This window comes from Gorilla gorilla, chromosome 1 (genome assembly GCF_029281585.2).
Source record: "Gorilla gorilla gorilla isolate KB3781 chromosome 1, NHGRI_mGorGor1-v2.1_pri, whole genome shotgun sequence".
NCBI lineage: Eukaryota > Metazoa > Chordata > Mammalia > Primates > Hominidae > Gorilla > Gorilla gorilla.
In genome coordinates, this window is record NC_073224.2 from 203,886,021 (window position 1) to 203,901,393 (window position 15,373).

General features: G+C 43.3%; 1 protein-coding gene across 2 annotated transcripts; it reads left to right on the forward strand.

Annotated features, from left to right (window-relative positions):
• Position 1: 1 nt before the first annotated feature.
• LOC101152805 (magnesium transporter protein 1-like) lies at positions 2–3,991 on the forward strand. Of its 2 annotated transcripts, none has more exons than XM_055391723.2 (3): positions 2–86; positions 1,667–1,843; positions 2,558–3,991. In XM_055391723.2, the coding sequence occupies exon 3, from the start codon at positions 2,876–2,878 to the stop codon at positions 3,749–3,751; it is 876 nt and encodes a 291-aa protein (XP_055247698.2). In that variant the 5' UTR covers positions 2–86; positions 1,667–1,843; positions 2,558–2,875; the 3' UTR covers positions 3,752–3,991. The 2 variants fall into 2 exon arrangements, 1 of the variants encoding a protein (XP_055247698.2); XR_010131629.1 differs by having other exon boundaries at positions 23–86; positions 188–1,843.
• The last annotated feature ends 11,382 nt before the right edge of the window (positions 3,992–15,373 follow it).

Consider the following 15,373-nt stretch of genomic DNA (forward strand, 5'->3'; position numbering starts at 1 on the left):
CCCCCACCCCCCAGCGGCCAACGCGGCCTGGGCGCTTCGCTTGGCAAGCGCGGCGGCGTCGGGCGGCGTCCCCGGAGGCCTTTAGGGTAGGCGAGGGGCGGCCGGCCGAGCCTGGGAGAGGTGGGGGGCATCAGGGCAGCGCTTTCACTTGATTTACAAATTAAATGAACATTTGTTGTCTTTTCAGACAGGATCTCGCTCTGTCGCCCAGGCTGGAGTGCTGTGGCTCAGTCTCGGCTCACTGCAGCCTGAACCTCCCCGACTGAAGCGATTCTCCCACCTCAGCCTCCCGAGTTAGCTGGGACCACAGGCGCGTGCCACCACACCTGGCTAAATTAAAAAAAAAATTTTAGTAGAGACAGGGTTTCACCATTTTGTCCGGGCTGGTCTCTAACTCCTGGCCTCAGGCGATCCACCCATCACAACCTCCCAAAATGCTGGGATTACAGATGTGAGTCACTGCCCCGGCCTAAACAATTTTATTTTGATAAAGGTATGCATAGACATGATAGAAAATACGAAACCAAGTGCAGTGGCTCACGCTTGTAATCCCAGCTACTCCAGAGGCCCAGGCGGGAGGACCGCTTGAGGCTAGGATTTCGAGGTCAGCCTCAGAAACATAGTAGTTGCCAGCAAACGAACAGTACATAGAAAAAGTAGGCTGGGCGCAGCGACTCAGGCCTGCGATCCCAGCACTTTGGGAGGCCGAGACCAGGTGGATCGCTTGAGTCCAGGAGTTGGAGACCAGCCTGGGCAACATGGCGAAACCCCATCTCTACAAAAAATACAAAATTTGGCTAGGCACGGTGGCTCACGCCTGTAATCCCAACACTTTGGGAGGCTGAGGCAGGTGGATTACCTGAGGTCAAGAGTTGGAGACCAGCCTGGCCAACGTGGTAAAACCCTGTTTCTACTAAAAATACAAAAATTAGCCAGGTGTGGTGGCAGGTGCCTGTAATCCTGGCTACTTGGGAGGCTAAGGCAGGAGAATCACTTGAGCCTGGAGGCAGAGGTTGCAGTGAGCCGAGATGGTGCCACTGCACTCCAGCCTGGGTGACAGAGTGAGACTCCATCTCAAAAAATAGATTAATTGATTAAAATTAAAATCAGGTGCACTCCCCAGCAGGTCCCCTCCAGCAATGGATGGATAGTTAATGTTGTTTACAACATTTCTTCTATTCTGTCTTGCCCAACAACTTTGCCCATCTTGAAGGTCATACAAGGAATGATAAAGGGATGATAATCATGTTTGGAGAGGGCACAACCCTGAGAGAGGTAACTGGGGTATGAGAAGCAATGCTCTGGTGGCGCATGCCTATAATCCCAGCTACTCGGGAGGCTGAGGCAGGAGAATTACTTGACCCTGGGGGGCGGAGGTTGCAGTGAGCTGATAACACGCCTCTGAACTCCAGCCTGGGGAACAGAACAAGACTCTGTCTCAAAAAACAAAACGAAACAAAACAAAACAAAACACAAAAAAACCAGAGAAGCAATGCTCAATATTCAACCATTTCTTTAAAAAAAGAAGGGAAAAAAAAATCATGTGTGTCTTATTGTCTAGTACTGTATTGTCTGGTATTGCCTAGTACTTCTAGGGGTTGGAAAAATATTAACATTTAATCTTCACAACTAGTAGGTGAGGTGGGCATTGTCCCCACTTTCTTAGGTAACAAAAGAGACACACTGCTAAAAAGCAGGGAGGGAAACCCAGGTGTTCTGGCCCCACCCAGAGGACACTCTGCTGTGCTCCACACTGCCTCTCATTGGGGGCTGGGATAGAGAGGAAGACAGGTGTGCAGGCCTGGTCCTGTTCTGAGGACTCTGCTGAACCGGATCCTATGAGGTGGGTGCTGTTACCATCTTCACTTTATAGGCAGGGAGACTGAGGCACAGGCCAGTGAGGACGTGCCCAGGTCACGTCACTAACAAGTGGTACAGCCTGGATTGAAACCCAGGCAGTTGGGCCCAGGGGGAAAGAAGTCCCAGAAGGGTCCTTCAGTTGTAAAACGTCACTGGGGGGATGGGAAGAACGGTAGAGAAGCAAGGGCTTGGTAGGCAATTGGGGGATGAGGTTGGCTTTTGAGCAGTTTTTGAGCAGTTTGAGGTGTTCACAGTGGATCCAGCTGCTGCCTAGCAGGCATTGGGGTTTTTTTGTTTTGTTTGGTTTTGTTTGGTTTTTTTTTTGACAGAGTCTTACTCTGTTGCCCAGGCTGGAGTGCAGTGGCACGATCTTGGCTCACTGCAACCTCCCCTTCCCGGGTTCAAGTGATTCTCCTGCCTCAGCCTCCCGAGTAACTGGGACTACAGGCATGCGCCACCACACCTGGCTAATTTTTATACTTTTAGTAGAGACGGGGTTTCACCATGTTGGCCAGGCTGGTCTCAAACTCCTGACCTCAGGTGATCTGCCCAGCTTGGCCTCCCAAAGTACTGGGATTACAGGCGTGAGCCACCATGCCCGGCCTGATTTGTTAATTGCAAGTCTGTCGTTCAGCAGGACTGAAGCCAGAACACTATTTCCCAAACTCCCTTCATTACAGAGTATTTTTTTCCACAGGTTATTTTGTAAAATCTAATACATGACTTGTAAACTGGACACGAACAAGAATTTGTGATATAGCCTCTTTACCAGGATTGAAGAAGACAGAAAGAAAAAAATCTTGGACAAATTAATTGCAGGAAGAAATGATCAAATTTTGGCTTACATATTTTGCAACAGTGGTATAACACAAAGAAGTAAGCAAATATGGCAGAAGTGTGGTGGCTTTGGCGTCTACTTTTGACCATAGTGGTGGCCCTGTTATTCGTGGCTCCCGGGGTTCCTACACATCCTTCCTGATGGAAGAAGGCGTTGGCCAAAAAGGTCAGCCAGCTGATGGATTGGACCAAGAAAGACAGAGTGATAAGAATGAGTGACACCATGTTCTATCATTTTGTATTAGATGCACCAAAAAACTATTCTGTTATTGTGATGCTTACTGCTCTCCACGAGTTCAGTTCATGTGTCATGTGCAAAGGTGCTGCTGAGGAATTTCAGATCTTGGCAAATTCCTATCAACGCCCTGGTGCATTCACCACAAAGGTATTTTTTGCAATGGTGGATTATGATGAAAGCCCTGAGGTCTTTGAAGCACTCCAGGTAACGTCAGTTCCGACTTTCTTCCACTTTTCTGCCCAATGGAAATTTGCAACAGATGACATTTATAATTTGAGAGGAAGGGATATTGTTGCTGACCAAATGGCTGAATGGGTAGCAGAAAGAACACATGTCAGTGTCAGAATCAGACAGCCTGCAAATTATCATGGTCTCCTCAAGCCAGGGATACTTCTGGCTCTCATTGGTGGACTTGGGTATTTCTTGAAATGGAATAGGAAATCTATTTCTTGCAGAATTTTGTGCGAAGTTTTAACTCTGTGCTTTGTGATTGTGATGACGTCTGGTCAAATGTGGACTTATATAAGAGGAGAACCATATGTCCAGAGGGACCCTCACACAGGACATAAACATTACATCAGTAAATTTAGTCAGGCTCAGTTTGCAGCAGAAACATTCATTATTTCCCTGTTTAATATGTGTGTTAGTCTGGGAGTGGTGCTGTTAGACAAGGCTGCCACCTCTACGATGAACATCATAAAGAGAAAGATGATGTGTCTGGCTGGTATGTGTCTTGTTGCCATATTCTTCAGTTGGCTGTTTTCCCTCTTTAGATTTAAAGTACCTGACTATCCATACAGCTTTGTCTGGGTTTAAAAAGGATCCTACAGACATAGACAATGAAGCAAGAAATTTGAAAAAAAAATGTGAAGCAGAAAAATCCAAACTCATAGCTTTTTAAAGTAATTGAGATTTCACCAAAAGAGACCATAAGTGCTTTAAGTGCTTTCAAAATCTGTCAAGTATTATGGTATGTATCTTCTCTGTTCTTAATTTTTCTCCCCGAGTGTTATAGATTACCTCAAGTCCAATTATTAAAATCTTTAGAGAGTACAACTTTCATTGAATCAGAACAATGTTTTACAATGTTTAAAAGTACCTTAGTTAATATTAATATTTGGTCAGCTGATCTTATTCTAATATGAACAATAATCTTTTTTCTTTTCTTTTTTTTTTTTTTTTTGAGATGGAGTCTCACTCTATTGCCCAGGCTGGAGTGCAGTGGTGCAATCTTGGCTCACTGCAAGCTCCGCCTCCTGGGTTCACGCCATTCTCCTGCCTCAGCCTGCCGAAAAGCTGGGACTACAGGCGCCTGCCACCAGGCCTGGATAATTTTTTGTATTTTTAGTAGAAATGGGGTTTCACCATGTTAGCCAGGATGGTCTTGATCTCCTGACCTCATGATCCGCCCACCTCGGCCTCCCAAAGTGCTGGGATTATAGGCGTGAGCCACTGCGCCCAGCCAAAAAATAATCTTTTTTCTTTTTCTTTTGAGGCAAGGTCTCCCTCTGTTGCTCAGACTGGAGATCAGTGACACAATCTCAGCTCACTGCAATCTCCGCCTCCTGGGTTCAAGCGATTCTCCTGCCTCAGCCTCTTGAGTAGCCGGGACTACAGGCGTGTGCCACTACGCCCGGCTACTTTTTTGTATTTTTAGTAAGGACGGGGTTTTGCCATGTTGGCCAGGCTGGTCTTGAACTCCTGATCTCAAGTGATCCACCCCTTTGACCTCCCAAAGTGCTGGGATTACAGACATGAGCCACAGTGCCCGGCCGAAAAATAATATCTTGACAAGGTATTCCCACACCTGGCCACTGAAGATAATTATTATCCCTCTATGGCAGTGTACATTTGCAGTCTGTTTTGTGGGCAGTGTACATTTGCAGTTGTATTATCTTGTCCCCTGAAGTTTAAATACCTATGTTTAGAGTACACTTCCAAAGCTCAGAGGCAAACACATACTTCTTAGTACTACTACATATCCGTCTCTCCTATTGGAATACACTAGTATGTTTCTTTTTGTTTTTTTCTTTTACCGTGCTTTTTTTTTTTTTTTTTTTCCTTAAGACGGAGTTTCACTCTGTTCCCCAGGCTGGAGTGCAGTGAGTGGCATGATCTCGGCTCACTGCAACCTCTGCCTCCCAGGTTCAAGTGATTCTCCCACCTCAGCTTCCCAAGTAGCTGGGATTACAGGCACACACCACCAAGCCCAGCTAATTTTTGTATTTTTAGTAGAGATGGGGTTTTGCCATGTTGGCCCGGCTGGTGTTGAACTCCTCACCTCAGGTGATCCGCCCGCCTCAGCCTCCCAAAGTGCTGGGATTACAGGCGTGAGCCACTGCGCCTGGCCCTTTTACTACGCTTCCTGATAGTTGTAGAAATTACAAACCAGTTAAACACCAGATTACAATTTATCTTTGATTATTAACTACCTTTTATCTGGAAATATTTCAGATATGTTATCTTTTCTTATTTTTCTTTCGTGGGGCCAATCTCTAACAAAATAGTATTTCCTATTTCTGTGTTGACTTTGTTGACTTGAGGTTGTTTTCCATTTACTTTAAATCTAAGAGAAAAATAGGTATAAAGACAGTTGAGAAGATAAATAATAATTTCATTCACCCATTCTATTTAGGAGCCTGCTAAAATATCAAGTCATTTCCAAAATGCAGAAATACAAAGCTGAACACCCTAATAGTATTTTTGTAATTTTAGTAAAATCTGTTCCATTTCAGCCTTTCTTCCCTCTTAGCGGAAAAACAAAGTACAAATTTAAAGACGTTTTCCCCCTTTATCCTCCTTCTGTCACATGTAGATAAAGTCCTAAACATCTTACTAACATACTTGGCAAATTATAGCAAAGATTTAAGTGGAGGATTTTTTTGTTGTTGTTATTTATTTATTGAGATAGAGTCTTGCTCTGTGGCCCAGCCTGGAGTGCAGCGGTGTGATCTCGGGTCACTGCAACCCCTGCCTTTGCCTTCAAGCGATTCTCCTGCTTTAGCCTCCCGAGTAGCTGGGATTACAGGCGCCTGCCACCACGCACAGCTAATTTTTGTATTTTTAGTGGAGACAAGGTTTCCCCACATTGGCCAGGCTGGTCTCGAACTCCTGACCTCAGGTGATCCACCCGCCTTGGCCTCCCAAAGTGCTGGGATTATAGGCATAAGCCATCGTGCTGGCCTGTTGTTATTTATTTATTTTGAGACGAAGTTTCACTGTTGTCGCCCAGGCTGGAGTGCAATGGCACGACCTCGGCTCACTGCAACCTCCGCTTCCTGGGTTCAAGTGATTCTCCTGCCTCAGCCTCCCGAGTAGCTGGGATTACAGGCGACCGCCACCACGCCCAACTAATTTTTGTATATTTAGTAGACACGGGGTTTCACCATGTTGACCAGGCTGGTCTTGAACTTCTGACCTCGGGTGATCCACCCGCCTTGGCCTCCCAGTGTTGGGATTACAGGCGTGAGCCACCGTGCCCGGCCCTGGCCTGTTGTTATTTTTAAGACAGAGTCTCACTGTGTTGTTGCCCAGGCTGCAGTGCAGTGGTGTGATCTTGGCTCACTGCAACCTCTGTCTCCAGGGCTCGAACAATTCTCCTGCCTCAGCCTCCCTAGTAGCCGAGATTACAGGTGTGCACCAAGACGCCCGGCTAATTTTTTTGTATTTTTAGTAGAGATAGGTTTCACCATGTTGGCCAGGCTGGTCTCGAACTCCTGGCCTTAAGTGATCTGCCCGCCTCGGCCTCCCAAAGTGCTGGAATTATGAGCCATTGTGCCCGACCTGAGGTTTGTTATTAAATCAAACTCCACCCTTCTCTCTGGAAACTGCCATTTTAGAAATGTGAGAACTGTCCATGTGAAAATGTTTTTCAAGCAACAACAATATAATGTCACATTAGAAGGATTCTGTCTTAAATTGGGACTGGCTTGGCTATTTACAGTCAAGTAACCCTCTTTCAAGGTCTGGTAGAAGATTTGAAGGTTTTCTGTGAGTGTTTGCCAAGGGAGCTGAGTTTAATTATTATTAATATTTTTAATATTTTTATTAAAATATTAATAATATTTTTAGCAGGAGGTGACTGGGAATAGTTGACCTCTCTCACAGACATTTTTTGTTGTTCATTACTCCGGAGGAAACTGCTTAACTTTGACCTTTTTTCCAGCTTGCTTTTCTGCTGGTCCTGTACTTGTCTCAGGCCAAAGAAATTTGTGCTGAGATTGTCAAGGCCGAGATTTGGGTGAGGCTAACTCATTTTGCATAGCATACTAGTCAGAGAAATAACGGCCCACTTCAACTACACGGCTGCAGATGATTTGCTCTGGAGGTTAAAACAATGATTCCTACCACCCCATCTGCCCTTCTTATCTTCAAAACCCACTCTTTTTCCATAAGAAAGAAAAGTCTTCAGGGTAAAATAAATGGCAAGTAACTTTGCTGCATTCAGTAAAGTGATATACTTTTGTGCAGATTTTCAAATTAATATCTAAAGAATCTTAGACAACAGTAATAGTTTTATGAATGGTCTAGATAGCACCTATGAATATGTATTTTTAAATACGATTCAAAGGGATACCACAGATGGCAAACTTTCATAGTCTAAAATCTTTATACAAGCACAAATATAAATTGGAAAAAATTAAGATTAAACTTACAAAACAAAATATAAAAAGATGGTTAATCTTTTTTTTTTTTTTTTTTTTTTAAACAGAGTCTCGCTGTGTCGCCGAGGCTGGAGTGCAGTGGTGTGATCTTGGCTCGGCTCACTGCAACCTCTGCCTTCTCGACCGCCTCAGGCAACATGGTGAAACCCTGTCTCTACAAAAACTACAAAAAGCAATTCTCCTGCCTCGGCCTCCTGAGTAGCTGGGACTACAGGTGTGCACCACCACGCTTGGTTAATTTTTTTTCTTTTTTTCTTTTTCTTTTCTTTTTTTTTTTTTTTTTTTGAGACGGAGTCTCGCTCTGTTGCCCAGGCTGGAGTGCACTGGCACGATCTCGGCTCACTGCAAGCTCCACCTCCCAGGTTCACACCATTCTCCTGCCTCAGCCTCCCGAGTAGCTGGGACTACAGGTGCCCGCCACCACGCCCGGCTAATTTTTTTGTATTTTCAGTAGAGACGGGGTTTCACCGTGTTAGCCAGGATGATCTCGATCTCCTGACCTCGTGATCTGCCTGCTTCGGCCTCCCAAAGTGCTGGGATTACAGGCGTGAGCCATTGTGCCCGGCCATTTTTATATTTTTAGTAGAGACAATACAAATACCTTTTTGTATTTTTATACAAATATAATTATACAAATACATTTTTGTATTTTTAGTAGAGACAGGGTTTTACCACGTTGCCCAGGTTGGTCTCGAACTCCTGACCTCAGGTGATCCACCCGCCTTGGCCTCCCAAGTGCTGGGACTACAGGTGTGAGCCACGACGCCTGGCCAGTTAAATCTTAATTTTACATGTGTATAAAATACATATGAAAACCATCTGAATGCTGGTGCTGACTGAAATCCTGTCTGGTGCAGCATCAGATCATTCCTATGTTTTTTTTTTTATTTTTGCTTTGGAATACAATATGCAAATTCTATTTAGCAACATAGTTACAGTAAAGGAAGAGTAATATTATACATTTAATAGTTTCAAGTGCTTTTGTTTTGTTTTTGACACTGGGTCTCACTCTGTCACCCAGGCTTAAGTGTAGTGGCACATGCAGCCTCCATGTCCTGGGCTCAAGTGCTCAAGTGATCCTCCCACCTTAGTCTCCCATGTAGCTGGGACTACAGGAGCATGTCGCCATGCCTGGCTAATTTTTGTAGTTTTTGTAGAGACGGGGTTTCACCATGTTGTCTGGGGTGGTCTCGAACTCCTGGGCTCAAACAATCCACCCACCTTGGCCTCCCAAAGTGCTGGGATTACAGGCATGAGCCACCATGCCCAGCCTCAGGTACTTTTGAATTGGCCTATTTTTAAAATCATTTAGCAAAGCCTATTAAAATTTTGTTTCAGTTGAGAACTGAACATATTGGACTTTATGATACTAAGCCAGTAAGGTATCTGTTTTGTTTATAATTATAAATTTTGAACCCCAGCGTTATTCTTAAGAAAAAAAGTCTTTTTTTGAGACTGGGTCTTGCTCTGTCACCACGCTGGAGTGTAGTGGCGCAATCTCAGCTCACTGCAACCTCCATGCACTGCAACCTCCGCCTCCCAAGCTCAAGTGATCCTCTCACCTCAGCCTCTCGAGTAGCTGGGATTATAGGTTCACTACCATGCCCAGCTAATTTTTTGTATTTTTTGTAGAGATGGGATTTCATCATGTTGCCCAGGCTGGTCTCAAACTCCTGAGTTCAATCAATCCACCTGCCTCGACCTCCCAAAGTGCTGGGATTACAGGTGTGAGCCACTGCACCCAGCCCAAGAAAGATATTTTAATAGGGAAAAGTACAAGAAAAGTACTACTTTATAAAGGCATTGTAGCTGGGCGCGGTGGCTCATGCCTGTAATCCCAGCACTTTGGGAGGCTGAGGCAAGTGGATCACTTGAGGTCAGGAGTTCAAGACCAGTCTAGCCAACATGGCAAAACCCCATCTCTACTAAAAATACAAAAATTAGCTGGGCGTGGTGGCACACGCCTGTAGTCCCAGCTACTTGGGAAGCTGGGGCATGAGAATTGCTTGAATCCAGGAGGTGGAGGTTGCAGTGAGCCAAGATCATGCCACTGCACTCCAGCCTGGGTGACAGAGCAAATCCCTGTCTCAAAGAAAAGAAAAAAATAAAAGGCATCATAAAGATCTTCATAGACTGTAGAAACTGGAAGCAACAGAAATGACAGGAAAACAGTCATCTTTCTTCTATAGATAAAACTAAAGATTTCAGTTCCCTTCATAACATTTAGTCAAATATTGTGAAAACGTACACATCCTTTCCTGGCATTGACACATCAACCTAATTAATTTCCTGAAAACATAAGCAAGGTATGCAAGTATCAGCAGCTGAGATAAATCTGTCAAATAACCAGACAAATTAAACATGAAAACTACATTCAGATGTATGCCCCTCACTGGCCAGGCACAGTGGCTCACGCTTGTAATCCCAGCACTTTGGAAGCCAAGGTAGGTGGATCACCTGAGGTCAGGAGTTCGAGATCAACCCGGCCAACATGGTGAAACCCCATCTCTACTAAAAATACAAAAAATTAGTCGGGCGTGGTGGCAGGCGCCTGTAATACAGCTACTCTGGAGGCTGAGGCAAGAGAGTCACTTGACCCCAGGAGGTGGAGGTTGTGGTGAGCAGAGATCATGCCACTGCACTCCAGCCTGGGCGACAGAGTGAGACTCCGTCTCAAAACAACAACAACAACAACAAACATTTAGAATTTTACCTTAGACTGCCACCTCATTTCTGATGCTTAAGTGTGGTGTTCTGAGCACCCTTGCTCTGAAGAAAGTCTCAAGCAGTTGAGCTCTAATGTCACTGGTGATTTGTTTGGTTCTAGCGTATCTTACTATTTTTTGTTTTGGAGACAGGGTCTCGCTCTTTTGTCCAGGCTGGAGTACAGTGGTATGATCGCAACTCACTGTAGCTTCGAACTCTTGGCCTCAAGCAAGCCTCCTGCCTCAGCTTCCCAAGTAGCTAGGATTACAGGGGGATGCCACCACACTTGGTTCTTATTTTTAAAGAGAAGATAAAATCTAGGCCAGGTGCAGTGTCTCATGCTTGTAATCCAAGCACTTTGGGAGGCCGAGGTGGGAGGATTGCTTGAGGCCAGAAGTTTCAGACCAGCCTGGTCAACATAGTGAGACTCCATCTCTACAAAAATTTTAAAAACTATCTGAATGTGGTGGTGTACGCCCGTTGTTGTAGCTACTTGGGAGGCTGAGGCAGGAAGATCCTTGAGCCCAGGAGGTGAGCTGTGATCCTGACACTGCATTTCCACCTGGGCGACAGAGTGAGACTCTCTGTCTCTCTTAAAAAATTTTAAACAATTGGCCTGGCATGGTGGCTCATGCCTGTAATCCCAGCACTTTGGGAGGCCGAGGTGGGCGGATAATGAGGTCAGGAGTTCAAGACCAGCCTGACCAACATGGTGAAATCCTGTCTCTACAAAAAATACAAAAAATTAGCCAGGCGTGGTGGCATGTGCCTGTAATCCCAGCTACTCAGGAGGCTGAGGCAGGAGAATCGCTTGAACCCGGGAGGTGGAGGTAGCAGTGAGCCGAGATCGCGCCACTGCACTCCAGCCTGAGTGACAGAGCGAGACTCCATCTCAAAAAAAAAAAAAAAAAAAAGAAAGAAAAAAATTTAAACAATTGAAAATTATTTGCAGACTGAAACTGGCCTGCCAACTTGCGACTTCTGGTATTAGTCCAACAACTTTAATTATAAAATGAAGAGCTATACCTGAAATTATGCAGTTAAAGAGGGTTGAGAGCTGATTTCCAAAATCTTAGTCCAGTGTTTTCTTGCATCGCATACCGGGGCTGTTTATCCACTTTTGGGCCTGTAAAGATTCCTCCAGTTCATTTTGGTTCCTTTTTTCCCTACATATTCTTAATTCTTTCACCTCCTGGCAAAGTTTGGAAGCCTAGCGTCGTCTCCCCATTTTCACTCCACTCACTGTCTTATTTAAGAAGGTGAAAAATAAGTCGGGTAGAGGGGAGGTAGGCAGTCTTTGAAAAACCCAAGCTCCAGCCACATGCCCAGCACTGGAAACATTCTATGTATTGTCTCATTTAATGCTCCAACAGTTCTATTTTCTCCTTTCACACTGGAGGAAACTGAGATTTAGAAGCATCAAGGAACTTGCTCAGAGTGTCACATCATCAAGGTTTGAACCCAGGACTTCATGACTAAAGCTTAAGTGCCTTCCACTGTATCACATGGGTCTCGTTCCCTAGTCTGAAGAGCTGTAATGATGACCACACAAGAGAAAGTTTAAGAGCAAAGCTTTTCTTTTTATTGCAGTTATTAGTGAAAGTTATACTTCAAACTGAAGCTAAGCAACACTAAAACCATTAATATTTTTAAAATCAAGGATTAAAAACAAATACAACATAGAACTCTACAGTAGGCAGAATGGCAGAAAAGAGAGTAGTGGTTCTGTCACAGAACATTTCGTGACAGTTTGGCTCAGAAAGAATCATGACAATTTCTTTTGTTGTTGTTGTTATTTGCCTCCCAACAGGAAACAATGACACTTTCTTTAACACAAAATATTATATGAGCTGCTTAAAAACCAGCTTCTTCAAGCTTCTCAGTCTCACTCATAACTTGTTCGTAGTATAATAATTTCTGTGGGGAAGATAGTTTAACTGAAGTATAATATTTTTTGTGGGGAAGATAGTTTAACTGAAAAAGAAAATATATTACCAAATTTTAAATACTGAAAACAAGGACTTTTGTTCAAAAACTTTATTTGCCTTCTGCTCATTATAATTACATATAATCTTCAAGGAGTTTAAATGACAACCAAATCCAAGGCCTGGCCCCCAAGAACACAGTGATAGGATTCAGCATTTGGTGTTTCTAATTATACAATGACTACATATATATCATAGACTTGCTCTCATCCATTCTCCACCATAAAGTTCCAATTTCCTCTTAAAATATGGCAGTCAAGTTTAGTCTCATTCAAAATCTTATCTGGTCCTACAGCATATTACAGACTTAGACTCACTCTTCTGTTTTAATTGATGTTACTGTGTAGCCGAAGATTTTAAAAAAAGATTTATAGATATACACTTGAAATTCTGCAGTCTTGAAATACTACAATAAATTGTTCTTACTTATGCAAAGCCAACAACAACAAAAAAGGCCAGGCCAGGCATAAGACAGAGGGGAAGGGAAGATGAGGAGGGAGGTTTGAGAGTCCCATCATTTTGCCTTGCTGAAACTGGGTTTCAGTAGAAATATTTGGCAAGAATAGTGTGGAAAAGGAGGATGGAGAAAGAGGTTACTCTGATTTTATGTAATAATTCAGTTTCAAAACATACTGATATCAACCTCCAAAAATAGTAGTTCACATCTGCAATACAAATAGGCACACACGGTAAAGATGGTTAAAAAGTAGAATCTAAAAGGCTATTTGTCCATCTTCAGGACATTTTGTAGGCGGCCCTACCCTCCCCACATGTCCTGTATTTACATTTTACTCTTCAGAAAAGCCCCTTTTAAAAGAATGCTATTTCTTCCTCCATTACTTAGGGTTTTTTTTTGTTTTGTATTGTTTTGTTTTGTTTTTAGCAGCAATTATCTAGTGGGAGCAGTTAGCTACGCTTTAGGGGTGTATGTTTGTATGTGCATTGTGTATAACAGAAATGTTCTCTAGAGTGAGCAGTCAGATTACACTGCAATGGTCATATTACCATTAAGTCCCCCAAACACTAAAGAAAGACATTATTTTTTTCTATATAAACTTCATACGCAGAGTTATAAACATAAAATATTGATATAGACACACATATGCACACCACTGCTTCCCAAAGCCTATGAATGCATCCACGTACTAGTCCACAAGAATGATCTTTATTCACAAGATATAGGAATACTTTTATGGGTCCATAACTGAAAAGAGACATTAAAGCTACATATTACAGCAAAAATAGTTTAAAATTATTCCTGATATATCAGCGTTAGCTATCTCACTGCACAAGGTGGATTTTTTGTTCATTTTTCATTTTTCAAACATGAATCTCCCCAACTTTTCATCTTCAGTACTTGAAATTCTCATTGAAATTAATGCAGATGCCAGCTTTGTTAGCAATGAGTTGGAAAAGCCCAACTGCCTGCAACAAGGGGAGGTTGGCATCTGTGGAGATAAAAGTAAATGTTGAATGCGTCCATACCCTGTGTACCTAAAATGCATCCTTTTTTCTTTTTTTAAAAAAAATCTTGTCTGTTGCAACAAAGAATTGTTTACACTCCCTGCAGTGGTGTGCCCTTTGTAATTTCCTAGAAACAGAATCTCTTCCCCCCATGGAAATGCATAAGCCTGTTGAAATGTAAGGACCTGCCACGATCCATAAAGGTAACTGCATCAGACACCTGATATGACCTGCAGGTGCTCCGAATTGAATTCACATGAAGCAAAAACTTTCACTATATTTTAACCTTTACAGGTACATGATGATTGGAATTTTTAAAGTAAAGCAAAGTTAAATTCTGCAAAGCCATGAGTGAAATAAGCACACTTTCTTTCTTAAAATCTAACCCTCTTCTTCAAAGAAAGGTACCAAAAATCGGCCAAGAAACAGGGAATAACCATCTAGTTGTACAATAGCCTCTGATGCTAACATGTAGCAAAAGTGCCTGAAGGCAAAGGCGAAGTTAATTTCTAAGTATTTGTATTTTATTATTATTATTATTATTTTTATTGAGACAGAGCTTCGCTTTGTTGCCCAGGCTGGAGTGCAGTGGCACAATCTTGGCTTACTGCAACCTCTGCCACCTGGGTCCAAGCAATTCTCCCACCTTAGCCTCCCGAGTAGCTGGGATTACAGGCACCCTCCATCGTGCCCAGCTAATTTTTGTATCTTTAGTAGAGACGGGGTTTTGCCATGTTGGCCAGGCTGGTCTCGAACTCCTGACCTCAAGTGATCCACCTACATCGGCCTTTCAAAGTGCTGGGATTACAGGCATGAGCCACCGCACCCAGTCAATTTCTAAGTATTTGATGGTTTTCACCACATTAATCTAACTCAAAACTGCAGCTGCCATAGCACCACTAAAATCATTTGGTTTTTGAAAAGTTATGCTTTTGCCAAGGATTATTATAAAGAAAAATTCAGCCTGTGTGCTGGATATCTTGCAGGGAAGAAACAACAGGATATGTTTGTAAGTGAACACCACACCACGATAAGGCCTATGTTTCTCTTATTCCTATTTCATAAAATGATCTACGACAAAGACATTTTCACAGAGGCAAACTGGAAAGGAATCCTTCACACAACACTCTTCTATTATCCTGAAAGTCTGAATAGCTTTTCCTTTGGAGAACTCAAATGCTTCCGCAAACATTGTCTTATTCTTACAACAATTTAGTGATCATGCCTATAATCCCAGCACTTTGGGTGGCTGAGGCAGGAGGACTGCTTGAGCTCAGGAGTTAGAGATCAGCCTTGGCAACATGTGAGACCCCATCTCTGCAATAAAAGAAAATAATTAGCCAGGTGTGGTGGCATGTACCTCTAGTCCCAGCTACTTGGGAGGCTGAAGCAGGAGGATAGTTTGGGCCCTGGAGTTGGAGGCTGTAGTGAGCTATGATCACACTACTGTAGTTCAGCCTGGGCAACAGAGTGAGACCCTGACTCAAAACAAAAGAACTCCAACAATTTAGTGAGGTAGGTGAGGACAGGTATTACCACTCTTATTTACAAGGGGAAACTAGGCACACAGAGATTAAAAGAATTGCCTAAGGACACGGAGCAAATCAGTGGGAGACCTA